This window comes from Bubalus bubalis, chromosome 8, assembly GCF_019923935.1.
Source record: "Bubalus bubalis isolate 160015118507 breed Murrah chromosome 8, NDDB_SH_1, whole genome shotgun sequence".
In the NCBI taxonomy this organism is placed as follows: Eukaryota; Metazoa; Chordata; class Mammalia; order Artiodactyla; family Bovidae; genus Bubalus; species Bubalus bubalis.
In genome coordinates this window covers 102,073,837-102,097,591 of record NC_059164.1, presented here as the reverse complement: position 1 = coordinate 102,097,591, position 23,755 = coordinate 102,073,837, and the positions used below count along the sequence as shown (strand labels likewise).

Genomic DNA, 23,755 nt, shown 5'->3' with positions numbered 1-23,755 from the left:
TTATATATTCTATGGATTTGGACAAAAGTATAAAAACTTATGAGCTTCCCTGGTAGCTCAGCTGGTAAAGAGTCCACCTGCATTGCAGGAGACCTGGGTTTGATCCCTGGGTTGGGAAGATCCCCTGGAGGAGGATACTTTCTCTTCTATCTACAGAGATGTTCAGGCTTATCTAACCTAAAACATAATTCAACCCTGCTGATACCATTCTCTGTAGCCTCCAGTGTTTTCCAATCAGTTCATTCTTTTAATTACCCTTGTTATTACCCTCCTCCACCCCCATTTCAGCAGTCTCCTTTTAATAACCACATCATCAAGTCCATAAAGATCTCAATCCTTATCATGCCTGACATTGACCATGCTCTTCTGAAACAGTCCTCCAAGCCCTTGGTGATGTCACATTTCCTTCGTTCTCCTCAGCTTTTGCTAGAGTCTTTCTCTGCTTTTATCGTAACCTCCTTTTTAGTTTTTCCCAAATGAAGGTCTTTCTGAAGATCCTCAGCCCTCTTCTCTGCTTTCCCCTCTGCCCAGGCATAGTCATTTACTTTCACAACTTTAGCTAATACTTCTGTGCAAATGATTTCCATATGTGTACTTTTAATCCTACTGGCCTAATCCCCTAAGCCTGAGGCTCACCTTCACCACCCAATACTTGTGCTAACATCATTCCCTGTTAGCACTGGGTGCTAACCCAGCTCCTCGAATTTATCTCCCAACCTTCTTCCCCCCCCCACCCCAGTCTTTCCACTGGCTTCTTTTGGCTTACCCTTGCACATATGACCTCAAAACCTCTGAATCATCTTTTATTCTTTTCTTTCCTCATATTTCATCAGCTGATTTAACATCCAGAGTGGTGGTGGTGTTGTTCAGTCACTAAGTCGTGTCCAACTCTTTGTGACCCCACGAACTGCAGCATGCCAGGCTTCCCTATCCTTCACTATCTCCCAGAGATGTGTGTGTCTCATCTGTTTTCTAATTTCCACTCAAACACACAGAGATTTTAGTTAAAATACAAAAGCATTATGCTTGTGTTAAAAATGCAAATGATATAATATTATTATACTATAATCAGATGTATTAACATATAGGGTAACAAATGAATGCTCCTCTCCATAAAAGTGAACATTCCTCTTCAAATATTTACTCCTCAATCTCTTTCCAAATATTATTTATTTTCCCAGTGGGAAAACTGGGGGAAAAGAAATTTCCAATCAACACACTTTTTTCCATTAATGGGATTACACTATACTGTCTTGCTTTCTCTCCTCCCTTATGAGGTATATAGATCTCACATGGAACAGAATAGAAGGTCCAAGGAAAGACCCACATATACATTGTAATAAATTTTGAAAAGGTATAAAACTGGACTTCTCTTGTTGTCTAGTGGTTAAGAATCTACCTGCCAATGCAGGGGACATGGGTTCCATCCTTGCTCTGGGATAATTCCACATGCCGCAGGGCAACTAACACCGTGCACCACAACCACTGAAACCCATGTGCTCTCGAGCCTGTGCTCTGCAATAAAAAACCAACTGCAATGAGATGCCCATACATCAGAACCAGAGAGTAGCCCCCCATCACCGCAACTGGAGAAAACCAGCATGTAGCAGTGAAGACTAAGTGCAGTAAAAATAAACATTAATTAACACTATAATTAATATTATTATATTAATAAAATAAAAATTTAAAAAGTATAACATTGATTCTTATGGAGAAAGGATAGTCTTTTAACAAATGGTGCTATAATAACTGGACATTGTATGCGAAAGGTTAATGGCAACTTCTATCTAGCAAAATACATAGAAGTTGACTCAGATGAATTGAAGAGCTAAACATAAAAGCTAAACATTATATTTCTAAAAGGAAACATAGGAGAAAATATTTGGGACCTCGGGTTAGACAAAAATTTTCTTAGGACATAGAAAGCAAAAGCAAAAATATTTATAAATTCGACCTCATCAAAGTTAAAAATGTCTGCTTTTCAAAAGATATTGTTAAGAGAACAGAAAGACAAGTTATGGATTCAAATAAAATATTTGCAAAAATAGTTGTCTGAAAAAGAATTTGTATCCAGGATAAATAAAGATACTTACAACTTGATAATAAGAAAACAGTACAATCATAAAATGAGTAAAAGATTCAGACAAGCACTTCATCAAAAAAGAAATATTAATGGAAAATGAACACACGAAAGGTGTTCAATAACATCAGTCATCAGGAAAATGCAAATTAAAGACCATAACGAAATATCACTACATGTCTATTGTGTGTGTGTGCTCAGTCGATCAGCTGTGTCTGACTCTTTTGCGACCCCATAGACCATAGCCCACCAGGCTCCTCAATCCATGGAATTTTCCAAGCAAGAACACTGAAGTGGGTTGACGTTTCCTACTCCAGGGATCCTCCTGACCCAGGGATTGAACCCACATCTCCTGCATTGGCAGGTGGATTCTTTACCACTGAGCCACCTGGGAAGCCCCACATGCCTACTGCTGCTGCTGCTGCTAAGTTGCTTCAGTTGTGTCCAACTCTGTGCGACCCCATAGACGGCAGCCCACCAGGCTCCCCCGTCCCTGGGATTCTCCAGGCAAGAACACTGGAGTGGGTTGCCATTTCCTTCTCCAATGCATGAAAGTGAAAAGTGAAAGTGAAGTCGCTCAGTCGTGTCCGACTCTTAGCAACCCCATGGACTGCAGCCTACCAGGCTCCTCTGTCCATGGGATTTTCCAGGCAAGAGTACTGGAGTGGGGTGCCATTGCCTTCTAGAATGGTACAAATTAAAATGACTGATAAAAGCAAGTGCTGACATGGACATGGAACAACTGAAACAATCATACATAGCTGGTGAGAATGTAAAATATCATATCCACTTTGGAAGACAGTTTTGTGTAAAGTTAAATTTAGATTAGCCACATGACCTAACAACTCAAATCCAAGGTTTTTACCTAAGAGAAATGGAAACATTGTCACACAAAGACTTGGAAGCAAATGTTTATAGCAGCTGTATTCATAACAGCTGAAACAAAACAAAATTGGAAACAAGCCAAATGTCCATCAATTGGTGAGTGGATTAACAAATTGTGGTATGGCCATTCAACGGAATACTAGTTAGCAACAGAAAGGGACAAATTGCTGGACAAAATGCAACAACTTGAATGAATCTCAAAGTAAGCAAAAGAAACCAGTCACAAAAGGGTACATATCATATTATTCCATTTATATACGAAATTCTGGGAGAGGCAAAGCTATAGAAATAGAAATCAGATTGGTGGTTGTTAGGGATTGGGATGGGGCACGGGATAGACTGTGGGCTGGCACAAGGGAACTTTGTAGGGCAGTAGAAATGCTCTGTGTCTTAAATGTGGTGGCAGTTACTTGTTTGTCAAAATTCACTGGGCTGTAGGTATACTTTAAAGAAGTGAATTTTATCTGATTGAATTATTTGACTGAATTTACCTGTCTGACTTAAGCTTGATTTAAAAAGGGAAAAGCAATGAAGAAAAAGAAAGGAAAAAAAAGAAGCAGAAACCAAAGCATATATATTCCCAGGTGGTTCAGATGGTAAAGTGTCTGCCTGCAATGTGGGAGACCCGGGTTCGATCCCTAGGTCAAGAAGAGCCCCTGGAGAAAGCAATGGCACCCCACTCCAGTACTCTTGCCTGGAAAATTCCATGGACAGAGGAGACTGGTAGGCTATAGTCCACAGGGTTGCAAAGAGTCAGACACAACTGAGGGACTTCACTTCACTTTACACACACACACACACACACACACACACACACACACATATGTATATATATGTATATATGGAATTTTCTGCACCAGATGGTGAATTAATTTTAAATTTTGATAGATAAGGTTTAATCATCCTCCAAAATGGATATGCCAATTTACACCTCCACCACTAGAATCTGAGAGTGCCTGTTTCCCCACACTCTGGCATGAATGGATATAATCAATTTTTTTGAAAGGTCTATTTGATGGTGAAAAAACCTATGATCCTTTCTATTTCAGTCATGCACTGTTAAGATCTTGTCCTAATCAGTCTCTCCACTTGCAGTCTTTTCTCTCTCCAAATCATCTTATATATTGTTGAGTAATCCTTCTTGTGTTTAGTTGTAATACTATCTCAAAAAAATCATTAATTATACCCCAATTGCTTACAAAGTTAAGTCTAGACCTTTTAGCCAGGTGTTTGAGTCCTTAGTTTATCCCAGCTTCTCTACTAAGTTTCTGTCTTATCATTTTTAGTAGAAAGTTGGACTCAAACTTCTAGCTCAATGGTTCCACTCCAGCTTTATTGAGGTGTAACTGACATATAACAAGGTATAAGTTGAAGGTGCACAAAGTGATAATTTGATACTCAGATATATAGTGAAATGTTTACTACAGTAAGGTTAACACAACTTTCACCTCACATAATTACTATTTTGTTGTTATGTTAAGACAATTAAAGCTCTGTGCTCACAACTTTAAACTATTATTGATTACAACCACTTTGCCAAACACTAGATCCCTGGAACTACTCATCTTTTAACTGAAAGTCTGTACTCTCTGACCAACGTCTCCCCATTTCCCTCAGTCCTTGGTAACCACCACTCTACTCTGTTTCTATGAGCTCCATGTTTTTAGATTCCACAAATAAATGAGATCATACAGTATTTGTCTTTCTTTATTTCACTTAGCATAATGCCTGTAAGATCTATCCATATTGTTGCAAATAACAGGATTTCCTTCTTTTTCATGGCTAAATAATAGTCGTGTGTGTGTGTGTGTGTGTGTGTGTGTGTGTGTGTGTGTGATTACTTTACCATTCACCTGTTGATGAGTGCTTAGGTGGTTTCCACGTTGGGTCTTAGTTTTGACATGTGGGCTCTCTAGTTGTGTCTTGCAGGGTTAGCTGAGCCATTGCAGGTGATATCTTATTCCCCAACCAGGGATTGAACCCACATCCCCTGCACTGAAGGTGGATTCTTTTAAAAAATTTTTAAAATGTTTGGCTGTACTGAGTCTTCCTTGCTGCTCCGGTTTTCTCTAGTTGAGGCAAGCAGGGGCTACTCTCTAGTTGTGGTGCAGCGGCTTCTCAGTGCCGTGGCTTCTCTTGTTGGGTAGCACAGGCTCTAGGGCTTGAGGGCTTCAGTAGTTGCAGCTCACAAGCTCTAGAGCTTGGCTTGGTAGTCATGGCAAATGGGCTTAGTTGCTCCTTGGCATGTGGGATCTTCCCAGACCAGGGATCAAACCCCTGTCCCTAGCATTGGCAGGCGGATTCTCAACCACTGGACCACCAGGGAAGTCCTGGAAGATGGATTCTTAACCCCTGAATCATCAGGGAAGTCCCCAAACATTGAGTTTTATGCCTTCAGAGCTGGGAAACTATGGGACACTAGGAATCTCATTTTCCTTAGACAGTTGGTGACCTTGCCTCATTCCTATTGAAGTTGCAATGTCTATTTCCAATTGATGTTGATCCTTTCTTAATGGCTGGGCAAATATTTCATTTTTCTCGAATTGACTTGCAACTTGTGAGGGCACCTCCTTTCCCTCACACCCTGTCTTCTAGGGTAGGTGGAAGCCTCCTGGAGGCTAGGGCAAGATCTGAAAAGTTGAACCTCTTCACTGGGCAGGTGGATTCTCTGATTCAAATCAACAAATGGAAAACAAGGGTTGACTGGTGCTATGGGCAGTGCTAAACAGGATGACATCATCTTTGAACTTCCTATTAATTTGGCTGGAGACACAAAGCATAAATTCATAAAAGATAACATTAACAGGACAAGACAATTTAAGAATCACCCAAGGCAGGGGTCTGTGGTCAAATGAGGTAAAATCAGAAAATGAAGATCTAGGGATGATATCCAAGGACCAGACGTGCATGGATAGGCAGTATCTCCATCTGAGTACTAACCTGCAGATTATGAGCTGGAAGCAAGGTTTGCAAAGCTCCTTATCTATGAAGAGTGGTGATGTTGTGGCTCAGACGGTAAAGCGTCTGTCTACAATGTGGGAGACCCGGGTTTGAGCCCTGGGTTGGGAAGATCCCCTGGAGAAGGAAATGGAAATCCACTCCAGTACTATTGCCTGGAAAATCCCATGGACAGAGGAGCCTGGTAGGCTACAGTCTATGGGGTCACAAAGAGTCAGACACGACTGAGCGACTTCACTTTCACTTTATCTATGAAGGGAGGTGATCAGGTGCTAAGAACAAGGACTGTTTATGATAAGGAGGGATTAAAAAGTACAAAACCAAATAGGAGTATCAACAAAAGTTATCTTTAACCTTTATTCTCAATTATCTTTCTCCCAATTTTTAGTATATGTGCTGCCAAAGCACTCAAATATCCTCCTTGAAACTAACAGGTAGGTACTTATAGGTAGGTACCTCAGCCTTATTCTGAGCAAGGGCTATTATTGATTCTCCAATACTCTAACCACCAGACAGGAAGCCTAGTTGGGCTGGAGCTGCAAGGCCGGGCTTAGCAGGGAAAGCGGACTGGAAAGCAACCTGCATCCTTTGCGGGTGATTCACATTCTCTACAGTTCATTGTAGTTTCCTGGGGCAATACAACAGTGTCCCCAACTCACACCTTTCATAATCTGACTGGGGCAAGCATTCCAACAGGACGCCAAGATCCAAAACTGTCAATTCTGTATTCCAAGACCTTTAGTCCATGGGGCGTCCCCAGAGTTAGACACTCTGCGGGCTCAGCAGGCACCAGACAAATGTTAACTCATATCCTCGCTTTCCTGATCTTCGCATCCAGTCCGAACAATCCTCTGACGTTCTCTTCCCCTCCCAAGACCACTGCTTTCTCTAAGAGAGCCTGGGCGTGCGTGATTCTCTCCCCAGTCAGTTCAGTTCAGTCGCTCAGTCGTGTGCGACTCTTTGTGACCCCATAGACTGCAGCACGCCAGGCCTCCCTGTCCATCACCAACTCCCGGAGTTTACCATAACCCATGTCCATTGAGTCGGTGATGCCATCCAACCATCTCATCCTCTGTTGTCCCCTTCTCCTCCCGCCTTCAATCTTTGCCAGCATCAGGGTCTTCTCAAATGAGTCAGCTCTTCGCATCAGGTGGCCAAAGTATTGGAGTTTCAGCTTTAGCATCAGTCCTTCCAATGAACACTCAGGACTCATCTCCTTCAGAATGGACTGGTTGGATCTCCTTGCAGTCGAAGGGGCTTTCAAGAGTCTTCTCCAACACCACAGTTCAAAAGCATCGATTCTTCGAGGTTCTGCTTCGATTCGATTCGATTCTGTAGGCGCCTCCTGCAGGCCTACTACGTGCGAGATTTGCGGGCTTCCCGGGCGCAGAACATCCTGTCTGTTCGTTTCCCAGTCACCTGGTCCCGAGGCAAGACCTACAGGCGGGAGACAGGATGGTAGGGCTGTGCGCGCGCTTTCCTCTACTGCACGTCGGACTCTTGGAAACGGGCCGCCGATTTCGCCTTCGTTTTGTCCCCGCTGCAGCCCCGAAGGCTGTCCTACCAATGCAGGAGCCCCACTCACACCTGCTGCCCCGCACCGACTGGAGCCAGAGGAGGAGCAAGAGGCCCGCCGCGCTCGCGCGGGCCAGGTTTTCCGGCTCTGACCCCTCCTCGCGGCGCCCCCTCCCTCCGTGCGCCCCCGAGGGGCTGGACGCCGGGCCACCAGGGCGGCGGGACCTGGGGTTCGGTGCGGGTCCGGACGGCGCCGACCGCCGCCTGGTGCCAGGCCTCCCGCGTCCCGCGCGTCCCCTCCCAGGAGGCGGATCCCGGGGGCGGGCCGGGCCCGGGCCTTGCGCCGCGCAGCCCCCGCGCGCCCGCGCCCGCCGCCTGGCCGCCCCTCAGGCAGGTTCCCGGCCGGCCGGGAGGTGGTGCTCGCCTCCCCGCGCCCGGGCCCGCGCGTTGCCGGGCAGCGCCTCGGAGGCTCCGAAGGGGGCGGAGCGGCGAGGCCGGCGTGCGGCTGGCAGCCCCCGTCCGTCCGCGGTTCCGGCCCCCGGCCCGCCCCCGCTTCGCCGGCCTCTCTCCGCGCCGGTGCGCGGCGCCCCGTCCAAGCCGCCGCCGCCGCAGCGGCCGCCCCTCCCGGGCCTGAGAGCGCAGAGCCGCGAGGCCGGGCCGGGGCGCCGACCGGGACTGCCGGGGGCGCGGCGCCGACGCCGAGGCGCGGCCATGGAGGGGAAGACCCGCGCCGGGGTCGCGCTGGTCCCGGGGCCGAGCGGCCGCGGGCCTTCCGCCCGCCGCGCCCGCCGCCGCCGCCGCCGCCGCTCGGGGCTGCTGCTCCCCGGCCTCTGGCTGCTGCTGCTGGCCCGGCCGACCTCGTGCGCCCCAGGTAAGCTCCGCGGAGACCCTCCGGCGCGACCCTGCCTTTCCTTTATCGCTGCTCTTTTCAAAATCCGGCTCTCCCCGCCCATCCTCTTTTATTCTCCACCGCTCCCTCGCCCTCCTTTATGGAGATGCTTTTCCATTCTCGTTGGGCCCAGCAGATAAAGGCACGGAAAAAATAATACGAAAAAGCAAGCAGATTCTGGCCAGTCTTGCCAAAAAGTCTGCAAAGCTTATTCTGCTATCCACGGAGCCCGAGGCGGGTCTGGCGGCTTCATCTCAGAATGTGTCTTTATTTTTCCCTGCAAAACGCAGGCACTGAAATTGTAATGCATGGCTGTATGAATGTGGTTACAGCAAATTTGGGGAAATACTTGATGGTCGGGGCGAAAGGGTACATTCGGTGTGTGTGCTTTAAAACAGTGTTGCATTACTCTGGGTGGCCCTGCGTCCCCCAGATGCAGGCAGCTGGCCGTGTCCCCCAGTGGACCAGGACACAAAGAACATTCAAAGAATATCTCTTGGAAAGCGCCCTGGCCATGGATCTTTCCAGGGAAATAGCTATTGCTGTTACTTCTGCAAAGGCATTAGTACAATAGAGTGTGAAAATATTGTGATTCTTAAGTGTCAGGGCATGAAAGGAGTAAAGGTTGTTTATAATAGAGGCAGTTTACTGACTGTTAGTCAGCGTGGAATTAAGAGGCATGATTTATGAAGAAGCATGTGGGCGGGTTTTGTTGTTGAGGAAATGATTTAATTCATATTGCTCCTCTGAAATGTTTATTTGTCCACCCTGAGCATACACGCAGGATGGTCTGCAAACCATCTCTGAGCTGACATGATGCAAGCCGGTGATTGCCCTAGCGCGTGCTCGTGCGCGTGCACACACAGACACACACAGAAACAGACACACACACACACAAGCGCGCACACGCACGGCCACTTTGGGGGCAGGAAAGGTGGAGTGAGCAGTGTGCAGAGCGGCTACACGCTGAACAAAACCAGAAAGCTGTGGAAGCAACTCCAAACCCTCCCTTCTGGTGGGAGCAGTGCCAGAGGACCGCCAAGTGGCTCTGGGAGGAAATGGAACACGTTTGAAGGTGTCCCTGGACCTCACTGTCGGAATTATAACCAGTGCCACATAGAGGATGGGACACAAAAGCACAGGAAGGGACTTGAGGGATCACAGACTGGAACTGCTCCTCTTACTGAAGAGGAAATTGACACATAACTGACTTGCTCAAGGTCACAGGCTAGTTGATGCAGAGTCCTCTGCTTTCCATTCGCCTTATGGCGCTTAACCTGTGAACTTAGGCACACCTGAGACCACCTCATAGCTTTCCCATAGCTGGGTGGAACCCTGCTCAGGGAGCCACAGCAGAACCAGGAGGACAAAATGGGTCTCTTTCGGGCATTTGAAAGAGACAGTGTTGCCTGACCCAGTGCCTCAGCTTTCAGTCTTGCTCCAGTGTGTTCTAGCCTGTGTGTCCAGAGAAATGGAGATCCTAGGTTTTTTTTGTGAGAAGAGGCAATCATAAAGTGGGCTCTTGGCTTTAGTCAAGCAGTAAAGCCGATCTGATACTAATGGATTCATCTGCTATGGGACATGGCAAACTGATTGTTTCCAATTACTGAGTGCGTCCTGAGTGCCAGGCGCCACATTTTACATACATGATCTGATACACTGTGAGTTAGGCATTGTTATCCCCATTTTACAGATGAGAATACTAAGGCTGCAGGAGTTTGGGTTAGTTTGACTCCAGACTCCATGTACAGTAACCTCTGTACAGTTTCCTCATGTGAATATGGCCATCTGGATGTCCTGTAGATGTTGTGAGTAATACAAGTAATTCTCTTGATAAATTTAAAGTAAATGGAGCTGTTTGTACTGTCCCTCCATAATTTTCTCTTCTCTAGTCTTTTCCTGTCCCCCGTAACCTCCAATGCAAACATTAAACGCGGAGACTTGAAAGTCGTTTTATTTCTGCTCTAGAGCCAACATCACGGAAGCAGAGACTTCATCCTTTCTCTGGTTGGTGTAATGGGCCCCTCTGGTTTGCACAGCTGCTTCTAGGCTGCGTCATAGGATGGGAACTGAAGAAGGGGAGGACACGGCGCCTGTCCTCAGGGATCCTGTTGGGACCCAAAGCAGCTCATAAGCAAGAGCAGATTCCACGTGGGCTGTCCCCGGGCAGGAAAGGCAGCAAGGGAAACAGCTTCCCAGGGAAGATCTCTTAAAAGGTGGCACCAATCCTCTGGAAGGCTGAGAGAGTGATAGTGGCAGAGGGTGGCTTTCTAATGTAGGACACCTGGGCATGGTGAGTGGCATGTGACCCCGAGGAGATGCTGCGTTTCAGTTGTTTGGCCCACGTCTTTCTCTGTGCCACTAGGACCCTCGGGCTTCTCGTCCTGAGTGTTGTATTTCCCCCACTGGAGTGGGGCTGGAGGAGGCTATGCCAAACCCTGCTGTGCTGGTTCTCTTTCTGAAGAGTAAGTGGCATTAGAAAGTGTTGTGTCTTTCTCCTGCCTTGGGTCTCCTAGGTTAGGCACTTGTTCCTTCTGTGGCTGCCTATAGACTCTCTCCTCCTTCCACAGGTTTGTCTTTCATTGGTAACTTTGTTAAATGGAGTCCGCCCTCCAGTTATCCCCATATTTCAGTCTTTATGTAAATTTCTGTGTCTTATTGATTTCTTGTCTATTTCTGTTTCATTCAGCATTTTGAATGTGCTTTTTTTTTTTTTTTTGGTTTGTTTAAACATTTATAAGTTTGGTCTTGATGGTTCACTGTTGTGGAAACAAGTTGTAATGCTTTGGACTTGTTTTTGAATGGAGTGCTTTAGGAATCCTACATCCATGATGTAAAAAGAAAAGATTGTACCCCATTTCTTCATTTTATTCAGGGGTAAGTCTTTCTTAAGATAATAGTTATTATGAAATTGAAACTTTGAAAATTATTGGAAGGTACAGATAACAGGTATCCTTAATCCCACAACCTATAGCCAACTCTGTAAATAACTTTGTCTTTGTTAACATTAAAAAAAAAATGAATTTATGTATTTACTTTTTTCACTCAATATTTAACTTAAGCATTTCCCTATTCATGAAATATTGTTTGAAAACACAGTTTCCATCCTAATAATTTACTCAATTATCCTTTTATTATTTCCAGCTTTTTTTTTTCCCTGTTATAAATAATGCTGTAATGAATAGGTATGTAGGTAAGGCTTTGTCTAGATTTCTTTGTGTGTGGGCTCTTTGTCCCCCTTAGAATACATTTCCAGAAGAGAAATTAGACTATAGTTTAGATCTAAATCCACCAGCCTGGATCTTTGCATATTTTGTTTGGTGTGCTGGGTGTCTAATACGTGCCTCAGTAGGTAGTTGTTAAAGGAATCAGCTTCTTATGTAAAACTGTAATGCTGAAATTACCCCAAGCAGTCTATGCAGTTTACTGTTTCACTTCATCACCGCCAGCATTATTACTTTTAAAACTCTTGTTAAATTTGTAACACATTACTTTAATTTTTTATTACTTTTGAGTTGAATATTTTTTGTTTATTTTGTATTTGTAGTCTGTGAATTTTCTGTTTTTGCTTATTTATCCATGATATATACGTATAGTTTAGTCACTAAGTCGTGTCTGACTCTTTTGTGACCCTGTGGACTGTAGCCCGCCAGGCTCCTCTGTCCTTGGAATTTCTCAGGCAAGAATACTGGAGTGGATTTCCACTTCTAGGGAATCTTCCCGACCCAGAAATCCAGCCCTCATCTCTGATATCAGCAGGCGGGTTCTTTATCACTGAGCCACCTGGGAAGCCCAATATATATGTCAGTTCAGTTCAGTTCAGTTGCTCACTTGTGTCCGACTCTTTGCGACCTCATGAATTGCAGCATGCCAGGTCTCCCTGTCCATCACCAATTCCCGGAGTTCACTCAAACTCATGTCTATTGAGTCAGTGATGCTATCCAATCATCTCATTCTCTGTCGTCCCCTTCTCCTTCTGCCCCCAATCCCTCCCAGCATCAGGGTCTTTTCCAATGAGTCAACTCTTCGCATGAGGTGGCCAAAGTACTGGAGTTTCAGCTTTAGCATCATTCCTTCCAAAGAACACCCAGGACTGATCTCCTTTAGAATGGACTGGAGAGATCCAAGGGACTCTCAAGAGTCTTCTCCAACATCATAGTTCAATAGCATCAATTCTTCAGCGCTCAGCTTTCTTTACAGTCCAACTCTCATATCCATACATGACTATTGGAAAAACTATAGCCTTGACTAGACGGACCTTTGTTGGCAAAGTAACGTCTCTGCTTTTGAATATGCTGTCTAGGTTGGTCATAACTTTCCTTCCAAGGAGTAAGCGTCTTTTAATTTCATGGCTGCAATATATATGTATACACACATATATATGTAAATTTTCTTTAAGGGATAGCAACTGTTTTTTTCCCCCTCCTTTTTGTTGTATTCTCCCCCTCCTAATGGATTTTCCTTTAAATTTTATATAGTCTTGAAATTTTTGATTATTTTGGTTAGCAAAATCTGCCATTTTATTTTTCATTGCATGTATGCCTAATGGCATGTTAACTTTTTATCATACTTAATGCACTGTTTTATTAAATAATGAGCATTTTCAGTTGAATATTTGCTATACTTCTTGAGTGGTGTAGTAGCCTATAAATGAAGACTTAGATAAATGTTCCGAAGGTATGATGCCTAGACCCCATGCATCATCATCATCCTTTGGGGACTTGGGGGTGCTTGTTAAGAATTTAGATTTCTGCAGCTCTCCCTTCACCTACATTAGAATCTTTGGTGTTAGTAACTGGGAATCTTCCTTTTTTAACAAGTTCACAGCTTATTTTTAGGCACTTTGACCTTTGGAACTGCCGATCCAGACACCATAAACCCCTAGTTGAAAGTTGATCGCATATGGGGGATATTCCACTTAATATCTTGCAACTGTCTTTTCACTGTTAGAACAATTGATTTAAAACCATGACGTTGAAACTGTTTGGGATTCTATCTTGTTTGCTTGGTTGTCTCTGGATTGAGAATCAAAGGGCATGGAGGACATCATTTTAAATCCTCACCTCCCCAGCCCCTTGGGAACAGCTGCTGCAGTCTTTGTCAGGAAATGCCTCATTTAATCCTGAAAACAGAACCCAGCCAGGGGTTGTGAAAAGTCACGGGGGACCTGGGAGCCACAGGTTTTTCTCTCAGTGCCCTGGGTGCTAGAGGCAGCTAATTACTGTAATTATAATTACACTAGGTTGATTTTCCCAGCTAGAAAGATGCTGTTCTCACTGATCTAATTTGTTTCCAAGTTGTGACCACCCACCTTTCATCTGCGGGCTTGCAGTGACATGATTTCTCTTTCATGTGCTTAGGCAGCATGATTTGTTGGAAAGCACACCGAGCTGTGAGTTAGCAAACCTGAGTGTGCTCTTCTCAGCCGATGACTTGCCGTGTGACTGTGGACAGGTTACCCTGTGCTGGGTTATCTCATCAGTGTAAGAAGGGGTCGCTGAGATGATCTCTGAGTACCCTTTAGCTCTTATGTTTCAGGTCCACAGGTTGGATGCCTTGGGATGCGTGTGTTATAGCAACTGTCCTGCTTCTACCAAATGTCTGTGTCACCATCTCACTGTCCTGTAGATGTTCTAGCCCAGTGACCTACCGAAGGCCATTGTGTTCACTTCTTCTTAAAAAAATACTCTTCCCTCCTGCATCCCCACCCCCAGGACACCCACTGTGTTAATTTTCTCATGAGCCCCTAAATCCTAGGGCCCTACTCCCACCCCAGCTCATAAACCTCCTACTGAGAGTACAGGCTGTGGACTCAGACTTGGGGGATCTTGAGAAAAACAGGAGCCCCTACAGATGCAAGGAGGGTGGGAGGTGACCAGATTTGCCACTTATTGACTTCATGGGGTTGATGGAGATTTTGAAAACATATATAGACTTCATAGGTTATGTTCATAGGCGTCATGGAAGAATCAGTAAAGCAGTGGTTGAAAATTTAAGAACGAGTAGAAGCCCATAGAATCCCCAGTGGCTTCAGACGGTAAAGCATCTGCCTACAATGTGGGAGACCCTGTTTCGATCCCTGGGTCAGGAAGATCCCCTGGAGAAGGAAATGACAACCCACTCCAGTACTCTTGCCTGGAAAATCCCATAGATGGAGGAGCCTGGTAGGCTACAGTCCACAGGCTCACAAAGAGTTGGACAGGACTGAGCACATAGAAGTAACTGAAGGATATTTCTCCAAAGTGAAGAAGTTCCTTTGGGCAGGCAGGCTTAAAATAGCTCATGTAGGAGAGAAATAATAATGGGAGAAGAAACTGGAGGGGACTGGTGGGAGTGAAGCCTGAGGCGACGGGAGATAGCGGTGGTGTTGCCAGGGCACATGTGATGGCATTTGTCCTGTAGCATCTGACAGGCTGTGTGGGGCCAGGGGAGGCGGGCAGTTGGCTTGAGCCAGGGTGGGGAATCTTGGGCAGATGTGGTCAAGAGCCAAGGGCAGTGGGGGGATTTGTGAAGACATGGTCGGGTGGTGCGGTGCAGAGTCTGGGCTGGGTGAGGAAGGGAGGGGAGGAGGAGGGGAGAAGGACTGAGAAAGGGGGTCCGGGGAGATCCCAGATAGCAGCAAGGTGGGAGGCGGGCTGGAGGGATGGCGGTTTCAGAGGTGAATCGGCACTGGTGTTGGTCTTGGTTAAGGGTGTGGGGTGTGGCTGCAGGGATTGGTTGTCGGAGTGGACTGTGAATGCAGGCTCTGGGTGAATCCTCTGTGGGTGCCAGATTCGCCAGGAGTGAGGTGAGAGAACCAGGAGCTGGGCACTGAGTCCTCAGTGAATGAAGGGCTGTGACCGCCGGGCCGGGGAGGAAGCGGCCCTTTAGTCTCTCCACCCCTCTCTCCATCACCACTGCCCCTGTCCGTGCTCCCGCCCTCTTTTCCCCCGTTACTGCTCTGGCCAGCCAGTTCATCTCCCCACTTCAGCTGGAGGTCCTTGTGGAAACCAGTCTGCTCAGGTCACAACATCACTTTCTTGCCGAAACACCTGGGGGAGCCTCGCACGGTTTCATGCTCCTTCAAGTCCGAGTCCACAGCCTGGGCGCTCAGGATGAGGCTTGTGACAGGGGTGGGAGCAGGAATGTAGGAGGAGGGTGCTCACGAGAACGTGCACACGGTGGGTGCAGGATCTCCAGAGCGCTTGTGCCGGAAAGGGCCAACGAGAGGGGGAAGTGACAGGATCTGACGCCTGAGGGTCGCCCTCCTCAGATCCTCCGTGGTTTCAACCTCGGGATGCACTTGACGATGACTGGCTGGCTGGGGGCGGGGGGTGGCGGAGGGGGGAGGCCGAGTCTTGCTTTGGGGGGTCCTGGTTTCTTCGGGGCATGAAGTGGGCAGCAAGTTAGCGGAAGGCGAAGGGGCAGGTAGGGGCCCCCGAGTGCCGGTGAGGAGGGGCTGGGCTGGAAGAGGAGATGGATGGTGCTGGAAGGGGCGATGAGGGTGGCAGCGAAGGCTCCCGGGCTTTGGGGGGGACGCAAGGGAGAGTGGAGGAGAGCCGGAGCTAGGTGGTGGGGGGACAGCGGTGGGCCGAGGAGCGGGTGACCGTTCCTGGGGATGGCGGACGATGACCTCTGCTTAGAAGAAGGCGGGTATGAGAGGGGACGGCGAGTGTGAGGAAATAACGCTGGTTTGTGGCGGGAAGCCGAGAGGAGGAGAGTGGACGGATTTCAGGCCTCAAATAGTGTGGGCGGCAGTTGGGAGGCTGTCTTGGCAGTGGGCGAGGTGGGCACTGTCCGCTTGCCTTTCCTGGTGGCCCGGAGGCCGGACATGCACAGTGACAGCTCCCCTGGGCGGTGGGTGGCCCGTCCTGCCAGGGGGTCGGGGCCGGGCCGGACAGGGGCTCGCGCTCTTGGTGCCGGGCAGGTGTTGGCGGCCCTGTGGAGTCCTGGGGAAGCCCTTCAGCTCCTTTCTTTGCTCTCGCATCGGGGCCGGCGGAGGGAGCCCTTCCTCACCGTGGGGCCGGGATTCACTTTGGAGCCACATAGCCTGAAGGGCCATGTGAACACGGCGGGGGAGCCTCTGTAGAGGGATGCCTCGCGCACACACACAGCTAAAGGGGAGCCCAGGAGACAGGAGTGAATGGGGGGGCAGTTGTTAGGCCTTTGCTCCTGCAGGCTACAGGGCATGGAGCCGTCCCCAAAGCTCCCTGGGAGTGTGTGAGGAAGGCCCTTGCCCAGGTCTGCTTGGATCTATGGAGTATACCGTTTAAGTCCAAGTGGTGCTAGTGGTAAAGAACCTGCCTGCCAGTGCAGGAGATGTAAGAGTCTCAGGTTCGATCCCTGGGTTGGGAAGATCCCCTGGAGGAAGGCATGGCAACGCACTCCAGTATTCTTGCCTGGAGAATCCCATGGACAGAGGAGCCTGGTGGGCTGTAGTCCATAGGGGTTGCAGAGAGTTGGACATGAGAGGGACTTAGCACACTCAGGTTTGAGAAGCTTTGGCCTCAGCAGTGTGTCCTTGAGGATGGGTACATTTCCCAGACTTGGTTTCACCTGTCAGTAAGGAGTCTTTAACTGGTAAAAATTCAGGTTTTAACTTGGTTGGGAAGCAGGGAAGGAGCAGCAGCAGGTTCAGAACTGGGCTGGTGTCTGGCAGGTCGTGTAGCTCAGAACCACCCCTGCTCCGTGTTTCCCCTCAGCCTGGGCATGTTTGGAGGCCTTCCGCTCCACCCTAGGTTGCCCTGCACCGATCTTGAACCCCAAGGATTACAGGAGCACCTGGAGGTAGCTGAAGGAAACAAGTGTCAAAAGCTAGGCGAAGGTGGAAGCAACTCAGATGTCCATCAGCAGACATAAACAAAATGTGATCTGTCCATACAAGGGACTTAGTATTCCTTCTTACATAAAAAGGAAAGTTCTGACTCAGGTTGCAACATGGATGGACCTTGACATTAATGCTAAGTGAAATAAGACAGTCACAAAAAAGACAAAATACTATGCAGTTCCACTTGTATCTAGAGTTGCCAGAATTGCAGAGACTGAAAGTAGAGTGGAGCTGGCCAGGGGCAGAGGGGAGAAGGGCAGGGGGAGCTGTGTTCAGTGGGTGCAGAGTTTCACTTTTGCAGGATGAAAAGCATTCTGGAGATGGGTTGTACAATCATATGAATGTACCAAACACTATGGTAAATTGTATGATATGTGGGGTTTTTTTAAATTGCAATTAAAAAAAAAACCCTGAAGTGAGGCTGAATGGGAACTAGCTGGTTGGGTAGCCGGAGTGAACATTCGTCAGAGCTGGGATCCACAGTGGCCTAGGGCAGGGCCGGAGCACAGGACAGGTGCTGGCTGTGGGAACGTGCTGGCTGACGCAGGTGACCAGCAGAGGCCAGACTGGATGGGGACTGGTCGGCGGCTGGTGGCTAGGACAGCAGTCACATTCCCTGCTCTCGGCTCTAAGGCACCATCAGGGGTCTCCAGGCTTCTCAACCTCAGGACTGATTCACCTCACCTCACATTCCTAGGTGGTGCTAGTGGTAAAGAACCTACCTGCCAGTGTGGGAGATGTAGGAGTCACGGGTTCCATCCCTGGGTCGAGAACATCCCCTGGAGGAGGGCATGGCAAACTCACTCCAGTATTCTTGCTTGGAGAATCCCATGGACAAAGGAACCTTGTGGGCTTCAGTACATAGGGTCGCAAAGAGTCGGACACGAATGAAGTGACTAAGCATGCACTTTCCCCGTATACTTTCTCTCTCATCTCACCTTTCACCTCATTTTACCTTACCTCAAAGCTTCTCACCTGACTTGTCACCTTCCACTTTCACCTCACTTTTAACCTCTCAACTCGTCTCACTCCCCCCGTTTTGTTGGAGGATAGGCTGGGGACAGGGCTGGGAAGGGGTTGAAATTTTCAGCCTGGGCCAGGATAGAGTCTTAAGAATTTATAAAACCAGATTCTTCTTCCTTGCCCTTGGCATTGGGCTTTTAAATATTTGGATGCATTTTCAGACTTACAATAGCCTTATTATTATTATTTTTTTCTATTCTGATTATACAAATGGTATGTGTTTATTGAACTAATCTGTACTTACTGTTCTCTGTGCCTGGAACATTCTTATCTCGGCTGTGATCTCCATGGTTTATGGGCGCCCCTTCCTTCAGGTCTGTGCTCAGATCTCACGTCATCAGAGAGGCCTTCCCTGTCTCTTTTTTAAAGAAACAGCAGCCCTTCCTGAATTCCTTGCGCCTGACCCTGTCTTGGTGGTCTCCACAGCGCTTGTCACCACCTTCTACGTGTCTGCTGCTTCTCTCTCCCTCCACTAGAGAGTAAGCTCGGCTGGGTCAGCCTTGATCTGTCTTGTCCTGTGTTGTTTCTCTGTGTAGCAGATCCTTCTTGAGTGCCTACTCTGGGCAGACCTTGTACTGGGCCCTGGGAATGTCTCTGTGAACAAAGGTAATTTCATGGCGTGTTACTTGTTGGGAAATGCCGTGAAGAAGTGGAGCAGGTAGAGGGCTTGGGAGCGAGGGATGGAAGTGGGAGTCCAGTGGCGAGGGAGACCTCCTTGAGCCCGTGACTGCGTTAATTGCTGGGGCCGCCATAATGAAGGGCCACAAAAATGGCAGCTTAAACAGCAGAAATTGATTGCAGCCCCGTGCCAGACGCTAGAAGTCCCCTGTCTGCAGGGCTGCAGTCCTCTGAAGGCGGGAGGTGGGGAGCATCTGTCCTGTCCTCTCTCCTGGATTGTGGCAGGCCTTGGCTTGTGGCAGCATCCAGTCTTCCCGTGGGGCTCTCCCTGTGTTCAAATTTCCCCTTTTTGTAAGGACAGCCATTGAATTGAGGACCCACCCTACTCCAGTATGACTTCATCTTAGCTTCTTACATCTTCAGTGACCCTGTTTCCAAATAAGGTCACATCCTGAGGTACTCGAGGTTAAGACTCCAGCCTGTGAATTTGGGGACGGGGGACATGGTTCAACCTGTGACAGTCGCATTTACTCTTAAGATTTGAAGGAGGCCAGGGGCCAGCCGACTAGGTCTTTGGGGGACAGTGTTTCCCGTGGATGAAGCAATCAGTGTAAAGACAGGAATGTACAGTTGTCGGGGCGGGGGGGAATGGGAGGAAAGCTAATGTGCTCAAAGCAGAGAGGGGGGAGGTGAGGAGTAGGGGCAGGGGCTCAGGCGTGGGAGAAAGTGAGTGTTGGGTGGAGCATCGTAGGTGTCACCGGACTCATCATCACCCCCAGGTAAGGTGAGAATTAGAGGAGTGATGTGATGAGGCTTAACATGTCAGATTTATGGTACATTAAATGCATTCTTTTAGTATAAAAAGATGAAAGAAAGTGAAAACAACCCCAGATCCTTCCACTTAGAGATAACCGCTGTGCCACTCTGGTGTCTCTCCTTTCAGACTTTTTTTTTTAGCATGTGTAAGCACATACACGTGAAGGAATGGTACTGTCTTCCACGTGTTGCTGGCTGACTTGCTTTTTATCACTTCACACTTGCTCATAGAACCTTCTTGTCAGGAAATACAGGTCCATGTCGTGATTTTACCCGACGCTGTGGATGTTCTATACTTTATTTAATCGGTTCTCTGTTGATGGATAATTACATCGCTTTCAGCTTTGGTGTGATTAAAAAACACTGCTATGAGTGTCTTTGTATGTCTATCTTTGTACACTTTTCTAATTATTTCCTTAGGATAAATTCCCAGAAATAGAACTGCTGGACTAGACAGTATTCATGTATTAAATTTTAATATATATTACCAAATTGGTCTCTCAAAATGTTGAAAAAATCAGCATTCTCCCTACAGTGAATTGAGTGCCAGTTTTATTCTACCTTTCTATAATACAGACTATTCCCAGTCTTTATTATTTTTACCAAAATCGTAGGTAAAAAACATCTCCTTTAAAGTTGTACTTCCTTGTTTGTTAGTAGGCACTTAGGCCTTTGGTTTTTTTGTTTCATTTCTTAAAGACTTTCATTTATTTTTTTTTGGATATGGACCATTTTTAAAGTCTTTATTGGGTTTGTTATAATATTGCTTCTATTTTATGTTTTGGTCTTTTGGCCACGAGGCATGTGGGATCTTAGCTTCCTGACCAGGGATTGAATCCTCACCCTCTGCATTGGAAAGGGAAGTCTTAACCACTGAACCATCAGGAAAGTCCCGTCAGGCCTTTGATTGAGGCCCCCTTTGTGTTCCTTTCTCTGGTGTCCCTTGTAGAGAGCTCAAGGCTAACCTGGTAGTAATAATACCCAACAATTATGGAGTGCTAGTTGGTTGCCAAGCATTGTGTTAGGCACAGTGTATCATGTTTAATGTATATCAGAACAATACGAGGTGGGCACTGTTATTATCCCCATTTTACAGATGAGGGAAATAAAGGTTAGAGATGTTCACAGACTTGCTCATGGTCATACAACTAGTAGCAGTCCTCCTCACCCTGGGGGTTTCTTTTGCCCTGGGTCTAGTTAGAGAATGACTCCGTGATCTCTGCCATTGCAATGCCCGCTCATAGGCTTTGCTTGCTTGGTCGAGTGAGCTCTATGGACCCAGAGCTGTGGTCACAGCCATCCGTGGCCCCTCGCCAGCCCCCTGCCTTGTCAGATGTCCTGGCTCTGAAGGCCAGCCCAGGGCTCAGCACATACGGGAAGGTGCTCCCCAAATAGTGGTTAAGAGAAATGAAGGAGGCGGGCTTTTGAAAGTTAGGATATTATGTGAAGGTGCCATTTTTTTTTTAAGACTAGCATATTAAAATTTTTTAAAAGTTTCAGAAAGTTAAATTTCATGTTATGAACCCATATTCCATATCTTCCAACACAGAGGATAACTATTTTCTTAATACCAAGTGACATTTTCTTATTGCATTTCCTTTTGCATCATGTCCTGGATCATATCCTTGTGGTTTTGATAATATTTCTACTTTGTTTTTGACTATACTATTTTTCTGTGGCTTGTTTCTGACAGCAGAGTGTGTGTGTTGTTATGAATCCTCTTTGTTAATAAATTGGTGTATGCCACTGGTTTAAAATCAATTTCTCATTAACTTTGAAATTTTGGTGGGAGGAAGTCGAGGCCTTAAAATTAATACATTGTTTGAAACCCAACCTGTGCACCAAGCTGCCCTACTTTCATTGTTTTATATGCCCCTTGAGCCTTTTTAGTTCTTAATAAAACACGGTGTATTCATACCTTGAGTTCTTGTCTGGATCTGGCTTTAAAGTTTAACCTTCTAAATAATTTCCAGAAATCTTAGGCCTTAAACTGTTTTACCTGTTTTTTAATCAGAGTTTTTATTGACTTTGACCATTGACATCTTTCAAGTTCCTCTTCTCCTTCTTCCAATTTAGGGTTCAGCTCCTCATGAGAACAAAACAACATATACTTGTAGAAAATGTATTCTGTCAGTCAGGATAAACTAGTTGTGCTGCAGAAACAACCCTCAAACTCCAGTGGCTTTCATTCTGTGCTTTTGACTCTACCATGCTGATTTTACCCTTTACCTCTTTCCTGTACCTTTTGACTTTTGTCTGGTTCTAGAAATTTTGCTTTCTTGGTTCCTATGTTTGTTTCCATCTTCATCTTGGGTTTTCCAGTGCATGTCTGGGGTAAACCAGATGTATGGAGGTTCCCTTTGTTTTATACGTGCATACATTATTCAGCTAACTTTTTTTTTTTTTTTGCCATACCACACAGCTGATGGAATTTTAGTTCCTCAACTAGGGATTGAGCCCAGACACTTGGCAGTGAGAGGGTGGAGTCCTAACCATTGGACTTCCAGGGGAATTCCCTCAGCTAACATTTTTTTGGGAGCACTCACTACCACTTGCTGAATGTGCTAGACGTGAGGATATTAAGATAAACATGACAGTTAGTCATGGCCCCAAGGAACTCCATCCAGTAGGAGAGAGAGTCCTGTACATAAATAACTATCCAGCAGTGTGCTAAGTGCTATAATAGAAGACTGCAGTGGTGATACAAAGAAGTAACTGGTGGTAAACGTAGGGTTGAAGAACTGTGGGACATTTTGTTTTAAGATGGGATGGACGATGGAACATTCTTTTAGTGCTGAAGGGGGGCATTGTTTCAGTTATCTCTTGTTGCGTAACAGATCACTCCAACATTGAGTGGTTTAAGACAATAATGGTGTTTTATTTCTAGTGATTCTGTGGGTCAGGAATTTGGACAGGGCTCAGATGGGCGATTCTTCTACTCCATGTAGCCTGGACTGTGGCCCCTGACTTGGCTTGTGGTTGGTACTGGAACTGGACTGGAAGGTCCAAGAGGGTTTCCCTCACCTGTCTAGTATTTTTATGCTCTTCCACATACCCTCCTGCTCTCTTCCCATGTGGCTGTCATGGGCTTCCTCAAAATGTAGTGGTCTCAGGATGGTAGGACATCATATTTGGCTTTCAATAGGGATAAAGCAGAAGCTGCCAGTTCACTTAAGATCTGGGGCCTGAAAGTTCCCCTGGTGCATTCTCTTGGTCAGAGCAAATAACAAGGCCAGCCCAGATTCAAGTGGCAGACGGGAATAGAAGCTAACCATTGGTGGATGGAATAGCATATGCTTATGAATTGATGGTGATCATCAAGATTATCCACCACAAGCACAAATTGTTTGAGGATAAAGGAGGAAAAGGTAAAATCACCAGGGCAAGTTCTCAGAAGAGACACAAGTAAATTATAAAGCAATAGCAATTATAATAACTTGTTCGTCATTCAGTTGCAAAGTTGTATCTGACTCTTTGTTACCCCCATGCAGCACGCCAGGCCTCCTGTCCCTCAGTATCTCCCAGAGTTTGCCCAAGTTCATGTCCACTGAGTCAGTGATGCTATCCAACCATCTTATCCTCTGCTGCCCTATTATAATAGCTAACTCACATTTAATGTACACTTACCCTGTGCCAGGCATTCTTCTAGCCACTCGACATGGATTAATAGTATTATTTTGTCCTGGAAACAACTCTATCAGCTACAACTATTAACTCCATTTTACAGATGAGGAAACTGATACACAAGAAGATGAGGTACCTCACCTTAGGTCATGCAGCTAATAACTGGGAGGGGAGGGATTGGAACTCCGGGGCACTCTTGGACAGGAAGAATGGTGCTGCTTCCACTGAGACAGATGGACCGGAAGGAGTGATGGGTACAGGTGTGGGTGGGTGCAGGTAAGGGGTGTGGAGATGATGCTGTGGAGGAACTTGGTGTCGGATTGCCTCTTTTTTTCTTTTTGATGGTAGGATGGTCATCACTTCAGTGTGATGGGGCAGGGGCAGGTTGAACTTTGTGCGAAAAGTGTTTTTCAAGTGTAGTGTCTGTGGATCACAGCAGAAAGAGCAGAGCAGGAAGCTACAAGGCACATCGTCTGTACTCTCTCCCATGCCACGGAGTTCAGGGGTCAACTCTGCTTCTCCTGGACCTGGTAGCCCCATC

At 46.8% G+C, this 23,755-nt stretch overlaps 1 protein-coding gene across 3 annotated transcripts in view; it reads left to right on the top strand.

Annotated features, from left to right (window-relative positions):
* The first annotated feature begins 8,072 nt into the window (after positions 1-8,072).
* The window catches only part of KIAA1549 (KIAA1549 ortholog), a 125,632-nt gene continuing 109,949 nt past the window's right edge, over positions 8,073-23,755 (top strand). For 2 of the 3 annotated variants that reach the window (XM_045166466.1, XR_006641334.1), the window contains exon 1: positions 8,099-8,309. In XM_045166466.1, the coding sequence (XP_045022401.1) occupies positions 8,150-8,309 (160 nt within the window). In that variant the 5' untranslated portion in view covers positions 8,099-8,149. Of the gene's footprint in view, positions 8,310-23,755 lie in introns of all 3 variants that reach the window. The other variant, XM_025291609.3, reaches the window with a different exon arrangement.